Here is a 14742-nt window from a genome sequence, read left to right as displayed (position 1 = left end):
TATAACATGTTGCAGGCCTGAATGTGGTGGTGGAAAGATTGTAGTGAGGTATGTGATGTAGTCCTGGTATCCTACCAACAGTGTTGGGTCTACATGTTAAAGCCCTGCCTCTCAAGGGAGTGGAAATTATATATTTCTTACGTTAGAATTGAGCGAGGTCCTTGATAAACCAGTTCAACTAATCGCTGCTGATCCGAACACTGTTCTCGTCCTTCATTTGGTTTCTTGACCAAGTAACCATTCTCTCCTGGTGTTTGCCCCACCACCACCCCACCCTCAACTTCTCTCTCCCCCCGCCCCCCACCTTAAACCAGCTTATATTTCACCCCTCTCCTAACTATACTTCAGTTCTGTTGAAGGGTCATGTTGGACTCGAAACATCAACTCTTTTCTTCTCCACCGATGCTGCCAGACCTGCTGAGCTTTTCCAGGTAATTCTGTTTTTGTTTTGGATTTCCAGCATCCGCAGTAGCTTTTTGTTTTTACCATCCTCTATGTTTGGTTGAGCAGTAAGCGTTAACTGGTTCTCGAATTTCTTTTGTAATAGCTTCACATCCAGCAGAGGTTGCTTGCAAATTCAGGATGGCTGTAGTCAAACACAACTTACCAAGACCGTTTGCAGGAATTCAAATCTGGGAGCTGCCTGGTCTGTGCGGCTTTGTCTACATTGGACAAGCACCATGGGCCATCAGGGGACCTGGAGGAGAACACATTCAAAACTGCAGGGACGCCCTTCCTTGAAATAAATTGAATATATTGAGAACTGAGTATCCTAAAAGTACAAAAATCGTAAATATTCAATTGAATTGGAGGATTTTGAGTACTATCCTTTTATGACTAGTGTGATGATTTGTGTGGATCTAATATAGCTAAATTGGATTCAAAAAGTATCGGTTGTCTCAAGGGAACCTAAAATGAAAGCTATCAGTGGTTTCAGTTTACTCAAAGATCATCTTAAATTGCTATCTGGTATGTTTTTATTATGCTGTTGGCTTTCCATTCTGCAGATATAAGATACTAAGCACTTTACTATCCCTTTTTCATTTTAACCAAAAAGGACAAAACCAGTAACTTGAACTAGCTTATTGAAACTTTGAGTTAGTTTTAAAATTGCTTTTAAAATTGAATAAAATCATTGTTTAATTTTCTCATGGTAATGGCTTTTGCACAATGAATTAAAGTTGACTTTATGAAGATTTTCATTTAGAAAAATTGTGTAAACATTTTGTAATGCTCACTATGACTTGAAATTTTAACTAAAATCCTTTGTAAACTGTGAGAACTTCATGTCTAGTTCTACCTCTAACAATACCTGCCTCCATCCATGGGAGGAGGTGGTGGTGTAGTAGTAATGTTGCTGGACTAGTAATCCAGAGTAGCAGCTTATATTTCACCCCTCTCCTAACTATACTTCAGTTCTGTTGAAGGGTTATGTGGACCCGAAACGTCGACTCTTTTCTTCTCCACCGATGCTGCCAGACCTGCTGAGTTTTTCCAGGTAATTCTGTTTTTGTTTAGTAATCCAGAGACCCAGGCGAATGCTTTGGGGACATGGGTTCAAATCCCACCAAGGCAGCTGGTCTCAGTAATAGTAACCCTGAAACTATTATTGGTGAAGCAGATGGGTTATGACAATCAATGTCCTTTAGGGAAGGAAATCTGCCATCCTTAACTGTTCTGGCCTACATGTGACTCCAGACCCACAGCAATGTGGTTGACTCTGAAGTAGCCTCACAAGCCTCTTAGTTATAGGGCAATTAGGGATGGGCCTTGCCAGCGATGCCTACATTCCATGAAAAAAATGGAACAAAAAAGCCCTGCTTACTCATCTGCTGAAACCCTCACTCTGCCTTTGTTACCTCCCAGATTTGTCAATTGCGCCCTTGTCAATTTTTCACCCTTCATAAACTTGAGATGATTCAAAATTCACACCAAAATTCCATTCATTGATCATCAATTTGTTCGGTGACCTAAATTGGTTCCTGGCCTGGCAACATCTAAATTCTCATCCTTGCTTCAATTCAGTCCATGTAACCTCCTTTAGCCCTGCAATCCTCAGAGACCTCAGCCCTCCTTCAATTCTTGATTCTTATGCAATCCGAATTTTAACTCTTCCCCCTTGGGTACCCATTCCTGAGCCCTGGGCTCTGGAGTTTCCTCCCTAAACCTCTCCACCTTTACCTCACTTTCTTCTTTCAAGATAGCCCTTAAAACCTCTTTGACCAAGCTTTTGGTCATGTGCTCTGTAGCTCCTTACGTGGCTTGGTGTCAGATCTTGTTTCATAATGTCCCTGTAAAGCTTCTTAGGATGTTTTATTACATTAAAGGCGCTATCTAAATACAGGTTGCTTTACTCCATTAAAGGTGCTATATAAATTCAACTTGTTGTATTTTGAAAGATAACTAAACCACTGTAGTTTTGCGCTTGAATTGATTTTGCCTGATTAAATTTTTAAAACCTGACAGCTGATACTGTATTAAGTAAATTAGAACTACACAAATGGATTTCATCGGTAACTCTTCCTGTGATGAAACATGGAATGCGTAGTGCCCTCAGAATTTGTGGAAGACTTTTATTCAATCCGGGTCCAACATTGTTCAAATTCCTCAAACAAAAGAACAAATCTGGTGATGGAGATTGCAGTAATTCAGTCATAGAATAATAAAACACTGAAGGAGCCCATTCGGAACACCGAGCTTCTAAAGAGCAGTTCTGTTAATCCGACTGCCTCGCCCTTTCCCCATCACCCTGCTGTTTTTCTCCTTCAAGTATTTTTGCAGCTCCCATTTGAAGGCTACTATTGAATCTGCATGTACTACCATATCAGGCAATGCTTTAAAAATTCTAACCACTCATTGTTTAAAAAATGTTTTCCTCCATATCACCTTTGGTTCTTTTGCCTTAAGCCTGTGCCTTCTGGTTATCGACCCTTTAGCTATTGGAAACAATTCTTTGCATTTACTCTATCTAAATCCTTCATGATTTCAAATACGTTTATCAAATCTCAAGGGTTAGCCTCCTCTGCTCTGAGGTGAATAACCCAGCTTCAATCCATGTAACTGGAATCTCTCATTCCTGGAAGCATTCTAGCAAACCTCTTCTGTACCCTTTTCAAAGTCTTCACATCCTCCCTGAAGTATGATGCCCAGAATTGGACACAGTACTACAGCTGGGGCCAAACTCTTGCTTTTGTCTCTATAAAGTACAGGATTAAATATGCTTTATTAACTGTTTTGTTAACCTGTCCTATCACATTCAAATACCGTCCACCCCCCCCACCCCGCCCCCGCCACTAGTCTCTGTTATTGCGCTCCTTTATCGTTTAGCTTATATTGCCTCTTGTCATTCTTTCCACCAAAAGAATTCATCTCGTGCTGAATTTCATCTATCGTGTCTGCCCATTGCAATGGCCTGTTTATCCTCTTGAAGTATATTACCATCTTCCCCACTGTTACACTTAAGTTTCAGATTTCAAAATTGTGCCCTTTAGCTCCCAAGTCCAACTCATGTATATCAAAAACAGCAATGGTCACAGTACTGAACCTTGGGGAACTTCACTGTATACCTCTCTCCAGTCCAAAAAACAGCCATTCTTCACAACTGTGTGTTTTCTATCTCTTAACCAATTTTGCATCCATGCTGCTGCTATCCCTTTTTTATCCCACGGTTTCAACTAGAGACCAGTCAGTTTGACTTCAGTGGTAGGGAAACCCCTGGAAACTATAATTCGGGCCAAAATCAATGGTCACTTAGACAAAGTGCAAGATAGTTAAGGAAAGCCAACATGGATTCATTAAGGGAAAATCATGTTTAACTAACTTGCTGGAGTTTTTTGAGGAGGTAACAGAGAAGGTTGATAAGGGCAATGCTTTTGATGTGTATATGGATTTTTCAAAAGTCTCACAACTGATTTATGAGCAAAACTCTAGCTCATGGAATAAAAGGGAAAATAGGCACTTAGATAAGAAATTGGCTGAGTGACAGGAAGCAGAGTAGAGATAAATGGTAGTGTTTTCAGATTGGAGGAAGGTTTGTAGTGGAGTTTCCCAGAGACCAGTGTTGGGACCCTTGTTCTTCCTGATTTAAATTAATGACCTAGACTGTGGTGTTCGGGGCGTGATTTCAAAATTTGCAGATGATATGAAGATTGGAAATGTTGCCAACCGCGATGAGGGTGGTCTTGAACTTCAAAAGGACATAGGTGTGTTGGTGGATTGGGCAGACAAGTGGCAGATGAAGTTCAGTGCAGAGAAGTGTGAGGTGATTCATTTTGGCAGGAAGGATACGGAGAGACAGTACAAAATAAAGGGAGGAACTCTAAAGAAGGTGCAGGAACAGAGAGACCTCGGTGGTTATGTATATAAGTCATTGAAGATGGCAGAGCATGTGGAGAGAGCAGTTAATAAAGCATATAGAATGTTGGGCTTTATTAATAGGGGCATTAAGTGCAAGAGTATGGAGGTCATGTTGAACTTGTATAAGACACTAGTTAGGCCTGTCTGGAGTACTGCGTTCAGTTCTGGACACCACACTTGAGGAAGAATGTGAAGGCATTGGAGAGAGTACAGAGGAGATTCACAAGAATGATTCCAAGGATAAAGAACTGTAGCTATGAGGATAGATTGGAGAGGCTGGGACTGTTTCCCTTGGAGAAAAGAAGGCTGAGAGGAGACTTGCTAGAGGTATTCAAGATTCTGAGGGTTTTGGACATGGTAAATAGTGACAAACTGTTCCCACTCAAGAGAACATCAAGAACTAGAGGGCACAGATTCAAAATAATTGGCAAAAGGAGTAAATGTAATGTGAAGAAAAATGTTTTCACCCAGAGTGTGTTGGAGTCTGGTTCTGAACTTCCTGAAAGGGTTCTGGAGGCAGGTTTGAACGAGGTATTAAAAAGGAAATTGGATTGCTATCCGAAAAGAGAGAATGTGCAAGGTTGCAGGGATAAGGCAGGGGAGTGGGGCTAGGTAGGGTGCTCTTTCAGAGATCCAGTGCAGACTTGAGAGGCTGAATGGCCTCCTTCATTGTAAAGATTCTGTGAATTTTGTTCACAAGCCTAATGTTTATCAAACACCTTTTGAAATTTTATATATACAATATCAACTGCATCGCCATCATCCAGTGTCTCTATTGTCTCATTAAAACACTCTCAGCTTATTCAAACATGATTTGCCTTGTTGGCTCTCTATTAGTCCATGCATATCCAAATGGCTGTTAATTTTCTCCTGCATTATCGTTCAAAAAGCTTCCCCACCACTGATATTAAACTGACTGGGCTTAATTACCAGGTCTACCTGTCTTCCTTTTTTAGATCAAGGGTATAAAATTTGTAGCCGCCGCCACCAACCCCACGCTCCCCCCCCCCCCACCACCACCACCACCACCACCACCACCACCACCACCACCACCACGGGGAAGTGGCGGCATAGTGGTATTGTCACCGGACTGGTAATCTAGAAACCCAGGGTAATTCTCTGGGGACCTGGATTCAAATCCCGCCATGACAGATAGTGGAATTTGAATACAATAAAAATCTGGAATTAAAAATCTAATGATGACCATGAAACTATTGCTGATTGTCTTAAAAACCCATCTGGTTTACTAATGTCCTTTAGGGAAGGAAATCTGCCATCCTTACCTGGTTTGACCTACATGTGATTCCAAACCCACATAAATGTGGTTGAACCTCAAATACCCTCTGAACAAGGGCAATTAGGAATGGGCAATAAATGCTGGCCCAGCCAATGGCACTCACATCCTATGAACGAATAAATAAAACCATCCAGTCCTGTGGTGTCACCCTTGTATCCAAAAAGGGTTGGAAGATTGTGATCAGCACCTCTGAAATTTCTACCCTTGCTTCAACAACCTTAAAATGCAGCCATCCAAACTGGGTATGGGTAGCCTTTCTCGCACCTCTCGTTTATTATCGAATTTGGTACCCCAACAGCCTCCTCATTTACCACAGTTTTTGCAAGGCCCTCTTCCTCATTAAAAACTGATGCAAGGTACTTTTGAAGAATATTCTCAAAATCAACTGAGGAAGATGTGAAGAGCTGGAAGCAATGCTGAACTTTTGTTGAAGCAGCTGAAATATTCAGCTTCCAAAGGATATATTCCAAAATCTTTAGCTTTAAAGTATAAATTGCTTGCATAAATACTTTTATCCCTTCCCTCCTTTTACATGCTCACCAGCTTAAATTAAAAGCAGCATTTTAATTATTCCTATAGTAAATACACTTGTTACAAATGTTCCCCTTAGTTGAAGGGTCAGTCACAAGGGGGCATAAGTTCAAGGTGAGGGGCAGGAGGTTTAGGGGGGATGTGAGGAAAACTTTTTTACCCAGAGGGTGGTGACAGTCTGGAATGCGCTGCCTGGGAGGGTGGTGGAGGCGGGTTGCCTCACATCCTTTAAAAAGTACCTGGATGAGCACTTGGCACGTCATAACATTCAAGGCTATGGGCCAAGTGCTGGTAAATGGGATTAGGTAGGTAGGTTAGGTGTTTCTCACGTGTCAGTGCAGACTCGATGGGCCGAAGGGCCTCTTCTGCACTGTGATTCTGTGAAATGTGGGTCTGCTTGTATATAGCTGCTCTGGTTCAGTAATTCCCTTAAATCGATTCTACATGTTTTTCAGGCGCATTGTCCAGCATCTCCTTATAAAGCAGCTTCAACCCATGAGATCTAACAATGTGTCATGCTCCCCTTGAATTTGAAGAAAACTATTTTGTAGGCATATGGGGAAAAAGCTGGGGTGTTAGCCTAAACTGGACAGATCTTTCAGAGCACAGCAAGGGCTAAATGGCAGCTTCCTGTGCTGTAAGATTCTGTGACTTTTGTCTTTTGCACATAGTCTTATGTGTTGCTTCGATCTTTTTTTGAATGGTTTGAATAATTTTTTGAAAACAAGCCTGGTTGCAAAATCATTTGTAACTCCTATAACCGTCAGTGTTTACTTAGGAAGGGAACTTTGCAAAATCATTTGTAGAGTCATTAAGCTGCTTTATTTCGCACAAAGTGTACAGAGCAATGAACGAAAATTAAGAAACAATGGTTCTACTCAAATTCATTGAATTCTATTAGTGCAACTTGTTGTTGCAGAATATTGAACACACTGCAGCTCTCCACACCAGTGGGTTATCTCCCATGATTTAAGATAATTTGGAACTACTTCGCTGTGTTCCAACCTTGCAGCTTTCACTGGACCATATTGCCCTCACAGCTTCCTTTAAAACAAAATCAAGCTGTTTGCATGTCTTTTTTAATCTTCCTATATTCACAACATGAGGGATGGGGCAATGCCAGGCAGCCCCTGCTACCTCTCCAGGAAGAGAGGCTTCCCAACATCAGGGATTGCTGAGACAGGATAGTAAAACTGCTTCATGACGACAGTCATTCGGGAAACTACTTAAAAGCCTAGCTTGATAGTATTTTACCCACCTTTTACCTCTGCCTATCTCATTTAAAACTTAATTGTGAATATACTTTGCTTTAAAAGCATGTCCCCTTTATATATACTTCCTTTACAAAACCCTTTCTGAGGAAATATTCTCCCAAAAATCCCAAAACATGACTCTTGACTGTCAAATGCTACAGTTAGGCAGTGTTTAGGCTAAAGCAACAAGCAGGAAATCAATCATGTTTGGGCTTTGTAAATTGAGATTTTTAGAAAAATCTAGCATTCCCTGGATCGTTGTCCTTCCCGGTGTTTGATGCTTCTCCTGTTCGTCTGCCAATGCAAGGCTTGTACGGACAAAACCTAAAAGAAAATTTGCCTGTGGAAACTGTTTAATTGAAAGCTTGTATGTTTAAGAAAACAGATTGTGTTTTTGCCTCCAGCCTCAAGATCACTGCGACAGTATATTGTGACAATATGCTCTGTTGTATGCTGTATTTTATTGATCCTCATTTACAAGTGCGGCAGTAAGGGCTAAAGATTTCTAGTACCTGAAATTGAGGCACTTGTCCAACCGAAGGAAGTTTGATTTTTTTCCTCCCATGTATTGTGGTTCCATATGTTCATGTTTTCGCAAAGTGCTGGTCAGTCACTGCTGCACATCCCATGTACATCAATAATTGGATGATAATATTTTTCCAGATATTACAGTAGGATTTCACCCTCCACCCCCTCCAACGTCAGACCAACAAGTATACAGGCACAGGGAACTGATATACCCATGACAGAAGAGCAGTAAATCCCAGCAAAAGTTTATCCCTTCGCCATCTCTCTTTCCAGTATGCAAAGCCTTGGCTTTCTGTGCAGTCAGCATCCGTAGCTGCACAGCTAGTGGATTCCATATGGTATGTCCCTTTGCCAGCCAATGAACATGAACCAACTCCCGGACCCCTCAGTGTTTGTTGGAGAGTAATGTAAGAAAAAATGCAAACGTTTGTCTTTAATAATGTACGGCTTTTTGCCCTTATGATGAAGTGGGAGCAGCAACATTCTTCCCTTATAATCTGAGCAACAAACAACTGCTTAAAAGCCTTAAACTTGGATTACCAACTTAATCCTTGGCTCAGTTATAGTCTGGAGACTCAGATAATAGATGCATGAATTTTGTCTTTTTTAAGTGATTTAACATTAAACATTTGCCAGATATTCTCCTGCTTAGGGTGCAATGTTTAAAGTTTTTGCCATGATGCATCATCAGATATCTTCCTTCACTTTTGTACAGAGATTATGCAAGGTCAAACTGAATGTCAAGGATGGTTAACGGGGAATCTTGAGTATAACCTAGCGATAGGGATTTAAAGACATGCTTAATATTTTTTTCATTTGTCCCCCCCCTCTTCCCTGCTGCCCCCGCCCCAATCTAATTTTAAAAAGGGTTATCCTGGTGTTGCAGTGAGGACCTGCAGATTAATTACATTTTCACTTTGTGCACTAGAAATGGCACATCTGCTAAATTAATAAAAGTTAAATGCATCTCAAAGGGTTACTAAAGTAAATGTAACCAAAATTGTTTGTACCTTTCCTGTTTGGGGGTAGGGGGAATGTAGATTACAGTTAAATAGTTTATTTGGAAAGCGATTTGAATTATTTATGTAGTGCCAGCGTGATTTTTTTAATTCCACTTGTTTCATTTTGGAACCTAGCCTTAGCAGAACACAGTTTTTAAACTGCCTCCTTACAGTTACCATGCTTTATTAAACAGGAGTATGTTGCCTTTCTTATCAGTGTTCTTTGGAAGTGACCTTGAGAGACCAAATTAATTTTAGAAATGCAGCGATTTATTTATATATTCATAGTTTTTGCAACTTCTGTGGCAACAAAAATGTACTGAAATCCATGCTACTTTACTTTTGGAGCCTTTGAAATTATAATGCATACTGCTTACGAGGAATTAAATCAGACTTCACACCATTGCAGTCTTTTTCTCAAACTATAACTACCTTTTCGGCACCATCGAAGTAAGGACAGTATTTTTTCCCCGAATGGACCGAGCCCTAGCTTTTCTGCACAGCTTGCTTGCCAGGATGCATTAGTCAGTTTCCCATTCCACCACAGGCTCCTCGCTGCATGTGAAACCTAGATTGTGCTGTCTTAGCAGATCGTGCTATAAATAGAACCTCTAATGTATTGAGCCAGTGATGTCATGGAGGCCTCTGGAATGTCTGCACCCTCACCTGTAACTGAAGCATACTCTTTCCTTTCCTCCTAGATTCCCGTTAGCCTTGCCTCCATGATGGGTTTCATGCTGTAAAAAGGAAGAAATGAGATGATTCTATGTTGCTGGTGTATAAAGTCAGACTGTTTAAAATTAGACGGCGAAGTGGAAAACAAAGTGAGCTGTGAAAGAGCTCCTGTAGATGAATGGTAGCGATCCCAGTACTTATGTAGGAGGTCTAGTAGCGCTACAGATTTATGCATTATGACAGTGATACTGGCAACTGTTTTTTGTGCCCTACAGTGCATATCTGAATTATTTTAAGTCTTAACATTTTAATCTATAGTCCAAATACTCCAGATGTAAGCCCTACTATTTCCTTATTAATTAATAAATGTATATATGTGTGTTCTCCTAAGATCAGTGACATTTAATTTTTTTAACTAAATACTCCATTCTTTTTCTTTCAGTGTGAAAAACTCAAACTACTGTATCTCCCCATATTCTGGCTATAACAGCTACGATTATCTAGAACCAGGAAGACACAGTGAACAGAGTGGCCTCTGTGGCCTGAGTAATTTGGGTAACACGTGTTTTATGAATTCAGCAGTTCAGGTAGGTTGTTACTAAGAGACCTCTAATCATTTAATGTTGTAAATATTTAATACTGAAATTAAACTTCGTGTCCTTCGCCTAAACGCCATTAATCTTTTGTGCAAGTTATTTAGCATGTGCAAAACGACTACAGAAAATATTCCTATCTGGAACATTTTTATTGAAGTACTTGGGGGGAATGGGTAGATTTTCCGCTTTGAGTGTGGTCATGAAAATGTGGTCAGTTGTGCTGGTTAAATTACAGTTCAATTTTCCAATTAAAAATCATATGTATAATCACAAACATATAAAGCCATGCATGAGTTAGCGCAACCCGGTGAACTTTTTTTTAATTGTTCCGTTAAAAGCATTCCTTGAGGTATTTTTTAAGTGGTAATTAGTGCAGCTTTATTAATGCAGCTGAAAATAAGTTTATCACAAAAATAAACATTTGCAATAAAAATGACCAGTGCTCCACTTAGAGTAACCTGATTTAAAGTCACGGAAAATGACTTGAAAACACCATACTGAACCATTTACTACTTTCATTGGCCTATACTAATTGGTTTATTAGGAAATTACATTTTTTTTTACTACATAAAAGTTTTAGAGAATGTGCCTGTGTGTCCAGGAGAATGAGCATATTTTTTTTTTGTAAAGTCTTACATAACAGGCTCAATTGGTGGAAACTCACAATGATGACCTGGGAATGGGGCCTGATTTGACTGAACTAATCTTGAGCCAGCGTAAAAGATTGTGGAAATTCTAGTGTGAATGGTTTTGGACGTAACTCATTTGCATTCAAAATCCCCTTATCTTTTGTGCTGGCTCGGCTGATTCCACCCAGATTGCGCTAATATTACGAGTATGAACTAGAGGAAACTCAACCCTGGAAGTATATAGCCTTTCTCCTTGTCCTGTCTGTGTGGGAATATTTTCCTGATGTCAATTTTCTAACATAATATCAAACATAGTGTTCAGGTTTGGATTCCCCTCAATATTCTTCACTGGTGCCAAAATGTTGCAGGGAACCCTCCAGGGATTGCAGAAAGTGATATCAGCACAAGTAACCAGTTTAAATATAACTTGCTGAAGCAGTAGAATCGGTGTTGTACCTTAATTTAAAATGGAATTTTTTTGGTGAGTATCCACACATGCAAAATCATCCTGTAAGCATTTTGTCAATATTCAATGAGTTTTACTGATACGGTCACATAGTTGTACTTGCTTTTAAATTTGCTAAGCGATAAATGATGAGTGGGAGAGAGCACAGCCTTTGTGACTGGAAAATAAACTCTTACGCTGCAGTTACTTGCTGCAGTAATACAGCGGAATATGGTGTGCTCTTTTCTAACTGCACGTTTTCTTTTGTGACTTCTAGCTGGTTTGTAGTGAGTTATTGCAGTTTTGCTGCTGACTGTGTTCAAAATGCAGTTGAGATAATTTGCCCCAGCTATAGCTTACTCGAACTAGGGGCCATAGTCTCCAGATAAGAGGTCGGCCATTTGCGACTGAAATGAGAAACTTCTTCATTCAAAAGGTTTTAGATTTTTGGAATTCTCTACCCCAGAGGGCTGAGGATCCTCAAGTATTTAGAATATTCAAGATTAAGATTGGCTAGAATTTTGGGCATTAAGGAATTCAAGGTAGGGCAGGAATGTGAAGTGGATGTAGAAGATCATCTGTGGTCTTATTGAAAGGCAGAGCTGGCTCGAAAGTGGAGTATGGTCGTCTCCTATAATGTTTATTTTTATCTGATAACTTGTGAAAAGAGGTAGGAACACAGAAAATGCGATATTAAACCAACTCTGTTTTTGGTTAAAGACCTTAATCTGTTCATGTTTTGTGTAAGCTTTCTCAATTGGATATAAACACATCCATTTTAGGAATGTTCTTGAGAAGCAGAAAAAGTTCAAGGGCATTTGGTCAATTTGATGTCTCTGAATACATTAGCTCTTTGTCTTCAGCATATTTATTGGGGTTAGATGTCACCTTATAGGTTCCTTGTCATTTATTTTGCCAAGTTCCTCTGCGCCTACCAGATCATCTTTAGCCAATTTTTTTATTTGTTCACTAGATATGAACACCACTGTCAAGGCCAATATTTATTGCTCATCCCTAATTGCCCTTGAGAAGGAGTAGTGAGCTTCCTTGAACCACTGCAGTCCATCTAGCGCAGGTACACCCACAGTGCTTTTAGGAAGGGGGTTCCAGGATTTTGACCCAGCGACAGTGAAGAAATGGCGATATAGTTCTGAGTCAGGAATGTGTGCGGCTTGGAGGGGAACTTGCAGATGGTGGTGTTCCCGTGCATGTACTGCCCTTGCCCTAGTTTGGGAGGTGCAATCAAAGAAACCTTGGCAAGTTGCTGCAGTGCACCTTGTAAATACACAATGTTACCACAAGGAGCTGGTGGTGGCAAGGGTGCCAAGCATGTGGGCTGCTTTGTTCTGGATGATGTTGAGCTGCTTGTGTTGTTGGAGCAGCACTCATCTGGGCAAGTGGAGAGTATTTGATCGCAATCCTGATTTTTATCACCTACAATATGAAGCAACCCCATGGACATTTTCCCTCCTCCTCACCCCTCTCTCTGCTTTTTGAAGCAGATTTTCTCTGGCACATATAGTCACCCTACTAGAATCATAGAATGGTTACAGCACAGAAGGAGGCCATTCAGCCTGCCATGTCTGTGCTGGCTCTGAAAGAGCAAGTCACCTGTTGTCACTGCCCTGCCTTTTCCCCGTAGCCCTGAAAATTTCACCTTTACAGATAATGATCCAATTCCCTTTTGAATGCCATGATTGATTTCTGTCTCTGCTGCACTCTTAGGCAGTACACTCCAGATTCTAACCACCCGCTGTGTAAAAAAAAAGTCGCCATTGCATATTTTGCCAATCAACTTAAATCTGTGCTTTAAGTAAGGCGTGTACGGGCAGGAGACTACACCTGAGTGAGACTGAGACCAAGTGAGTAGTGAATTTGATTCACGTCGGGATTCAGCGCACAGTGAAACAGGTGCTTTAAGTAAGGTTTAATGCAACTCGTAAAATGTGTTAAGTATTAGTCGGATTTATCAATACTAGTAAGATTTATCAATAGTTGTAAGGTTTATTAAGTTAAGGCCAAGTAAAATTAATATAAATAAACCGAATTAAAGTAAAGTTGACATAAGTGAATTAAAGTTAAGACATGGATGCAACCAGTGACCTAGACGACCAAATGCAAGAAATGTCATCAGCTGCAGAAACTTTCAGAGCTCGAGTGGCGGCTGGAGTCACTGTGGCGCATCTACAAGGCTGAGAGCTACATGGATAGCACATTCAGAGAGGTGGTCACACTGCAGGCTAGGAGCATGTAGGCAGAAAGGGAACGGGTGACCGCCAGACAGTCCAGGAAAACCAGGCAGGTAGTGCAGGAGACACCTCAGGTCCCGCTCGTTAATTGGTTTTCCATTTTGGATACTGGTGAGGGCGTTGGTTCTCAGAGTGCTGTCAGAGCTAAGTTTGTGGCACCACGGGTGGCTCAGCTACACAGGATGGAAAGAAGAAGAGGGGAAGAGCAGTAGTGATAAGGGATTTGTTAGTTAGAGGAACAGACAGGCATTTCTGTGGCTGTAGACGTGACTCCAGGGTGGTATGTTGTCTCCCTGGTACCAGGGTCAAGGATGTCATGGAGCAGCTGCAGTATACTGTTCTGGGGGAGGCTGAACAGCCAGAGGCCATAGTCCACATCAGTACCAATGACTTAGGTAGGAAGGTAGATGAGGTCCTGAAAGCAGATTTCAGGGAGCTAGGGAGGAGGTTGAAAAGCAGGACTTTTAAAACAGTAATCTCCAGATTACTTCCAGTCTAGGCTTTTTTTTAATTCATTCATGGGATGTGGGCTTCGCTGGCTTGGCCAGTATTTATTGTCCATCCCTAGTTGCCCTTGAGAAGGTGGTGGTGACCTGCCTTCTTGAAGCACTGCAGTCTGTGTGGTGTAGGTACACCCACAGTGCTGTTAGGAAGGAAGTTCCAGGATTTTGACCCAGCAACAGCAATATATTTCCAAATCAGGATGGTGAGTGACATGGAGGGGAACTTCCAGGTGTTGGTGTTCCCATGCATCTGCTGCCCTTATCCTCCTAGATTGTAGTGGTCGTGGGTTTGGAAGGTTCTGCCTTAGGTGCCTTGGTGGGTTCCTGCAGTGCATCTTGGAGATGGTACACACTGCTGCCACTGTGTGTCGGTGGTGGAGGGAGTCAGTGTTTGTGGATGGGGTGCCAATCATGCAGGCTGCTTTGTCCTGGATGATGTCAAGCTTCTTGAGTGTTGTTGGAGCTGCACTCGTCAAGGCCGGTGGAGAGTATTCCGTCACACTACTCATTTGTGCCTTGCACAGGCTTTGGGGAGTCAGGAGGTGAGTTACGTGCCACAAGATTCCTAGCCTCTGACCTGCTCTTGTAGTCACAATATTTATATGACTAGTCCAATTTATTTTCTGGTCAATGGTAACCCCCAGGATGTTGATGGTGAGGGATTCAGCAATTGTAATGC

At 41.3% G+C, this 14742-nt stretch overlaps 1 protein-coding gene across 15 annotated transcripts in view; it reads left to right on the top strand.

Moving 5' to 3' along the window:
* The window catches only part of usp15 (ubiquitin specific peptidase 15), a 120516-nt gene that overhangs the window by 65665 nt on the left and 40109 nt on the right, over positions 1 to 14742 (top strand). For 11 of the 15 annotated variants that reach the window (XR_013580169.1, XR_013580168.1, XR_013580170.1 and 8 more), the window contains one exon: positions 10084 to 10228. Coding sequence is in view for 8 of the 15 variants with exons in the window: in XM_078567828.1 (XP_078423954.1) it covers positions 10084 to 10228 (145 nt within the window). In the remaining 7 variants the exon portion in view is untranslated. Of the gene's footprint in view, positions 1 to 9667; positions 9823 to 10083; positions 10229 to 14742 lie in introns of those variants that run through there. The other 4 variants (XM_078567829.1, XR_013580173.1, XM_078567834.1 and 1 more) reach the window with 4 other exon arrangements.

Source organism: Cetorhinus maximus, chromosome 22, assembly GCF_964194155.1.
Source record: "Cetorhinus maximus chromosome 22, sCetMax3.hap1.1, whole genome shotgun sequence".
Classification (NCBI taxonomy): Eukaryota; Metazoa; Chordata; class Chondrichthyes; order Lamniformes; family Cetorhinidae; genus Cetorhinus; species Cetorhinus maximus.
Note: the sequence above shows the minus strand (reverse complement) of the source record. Positions and strands in the feature narration are given on the sequence as shown.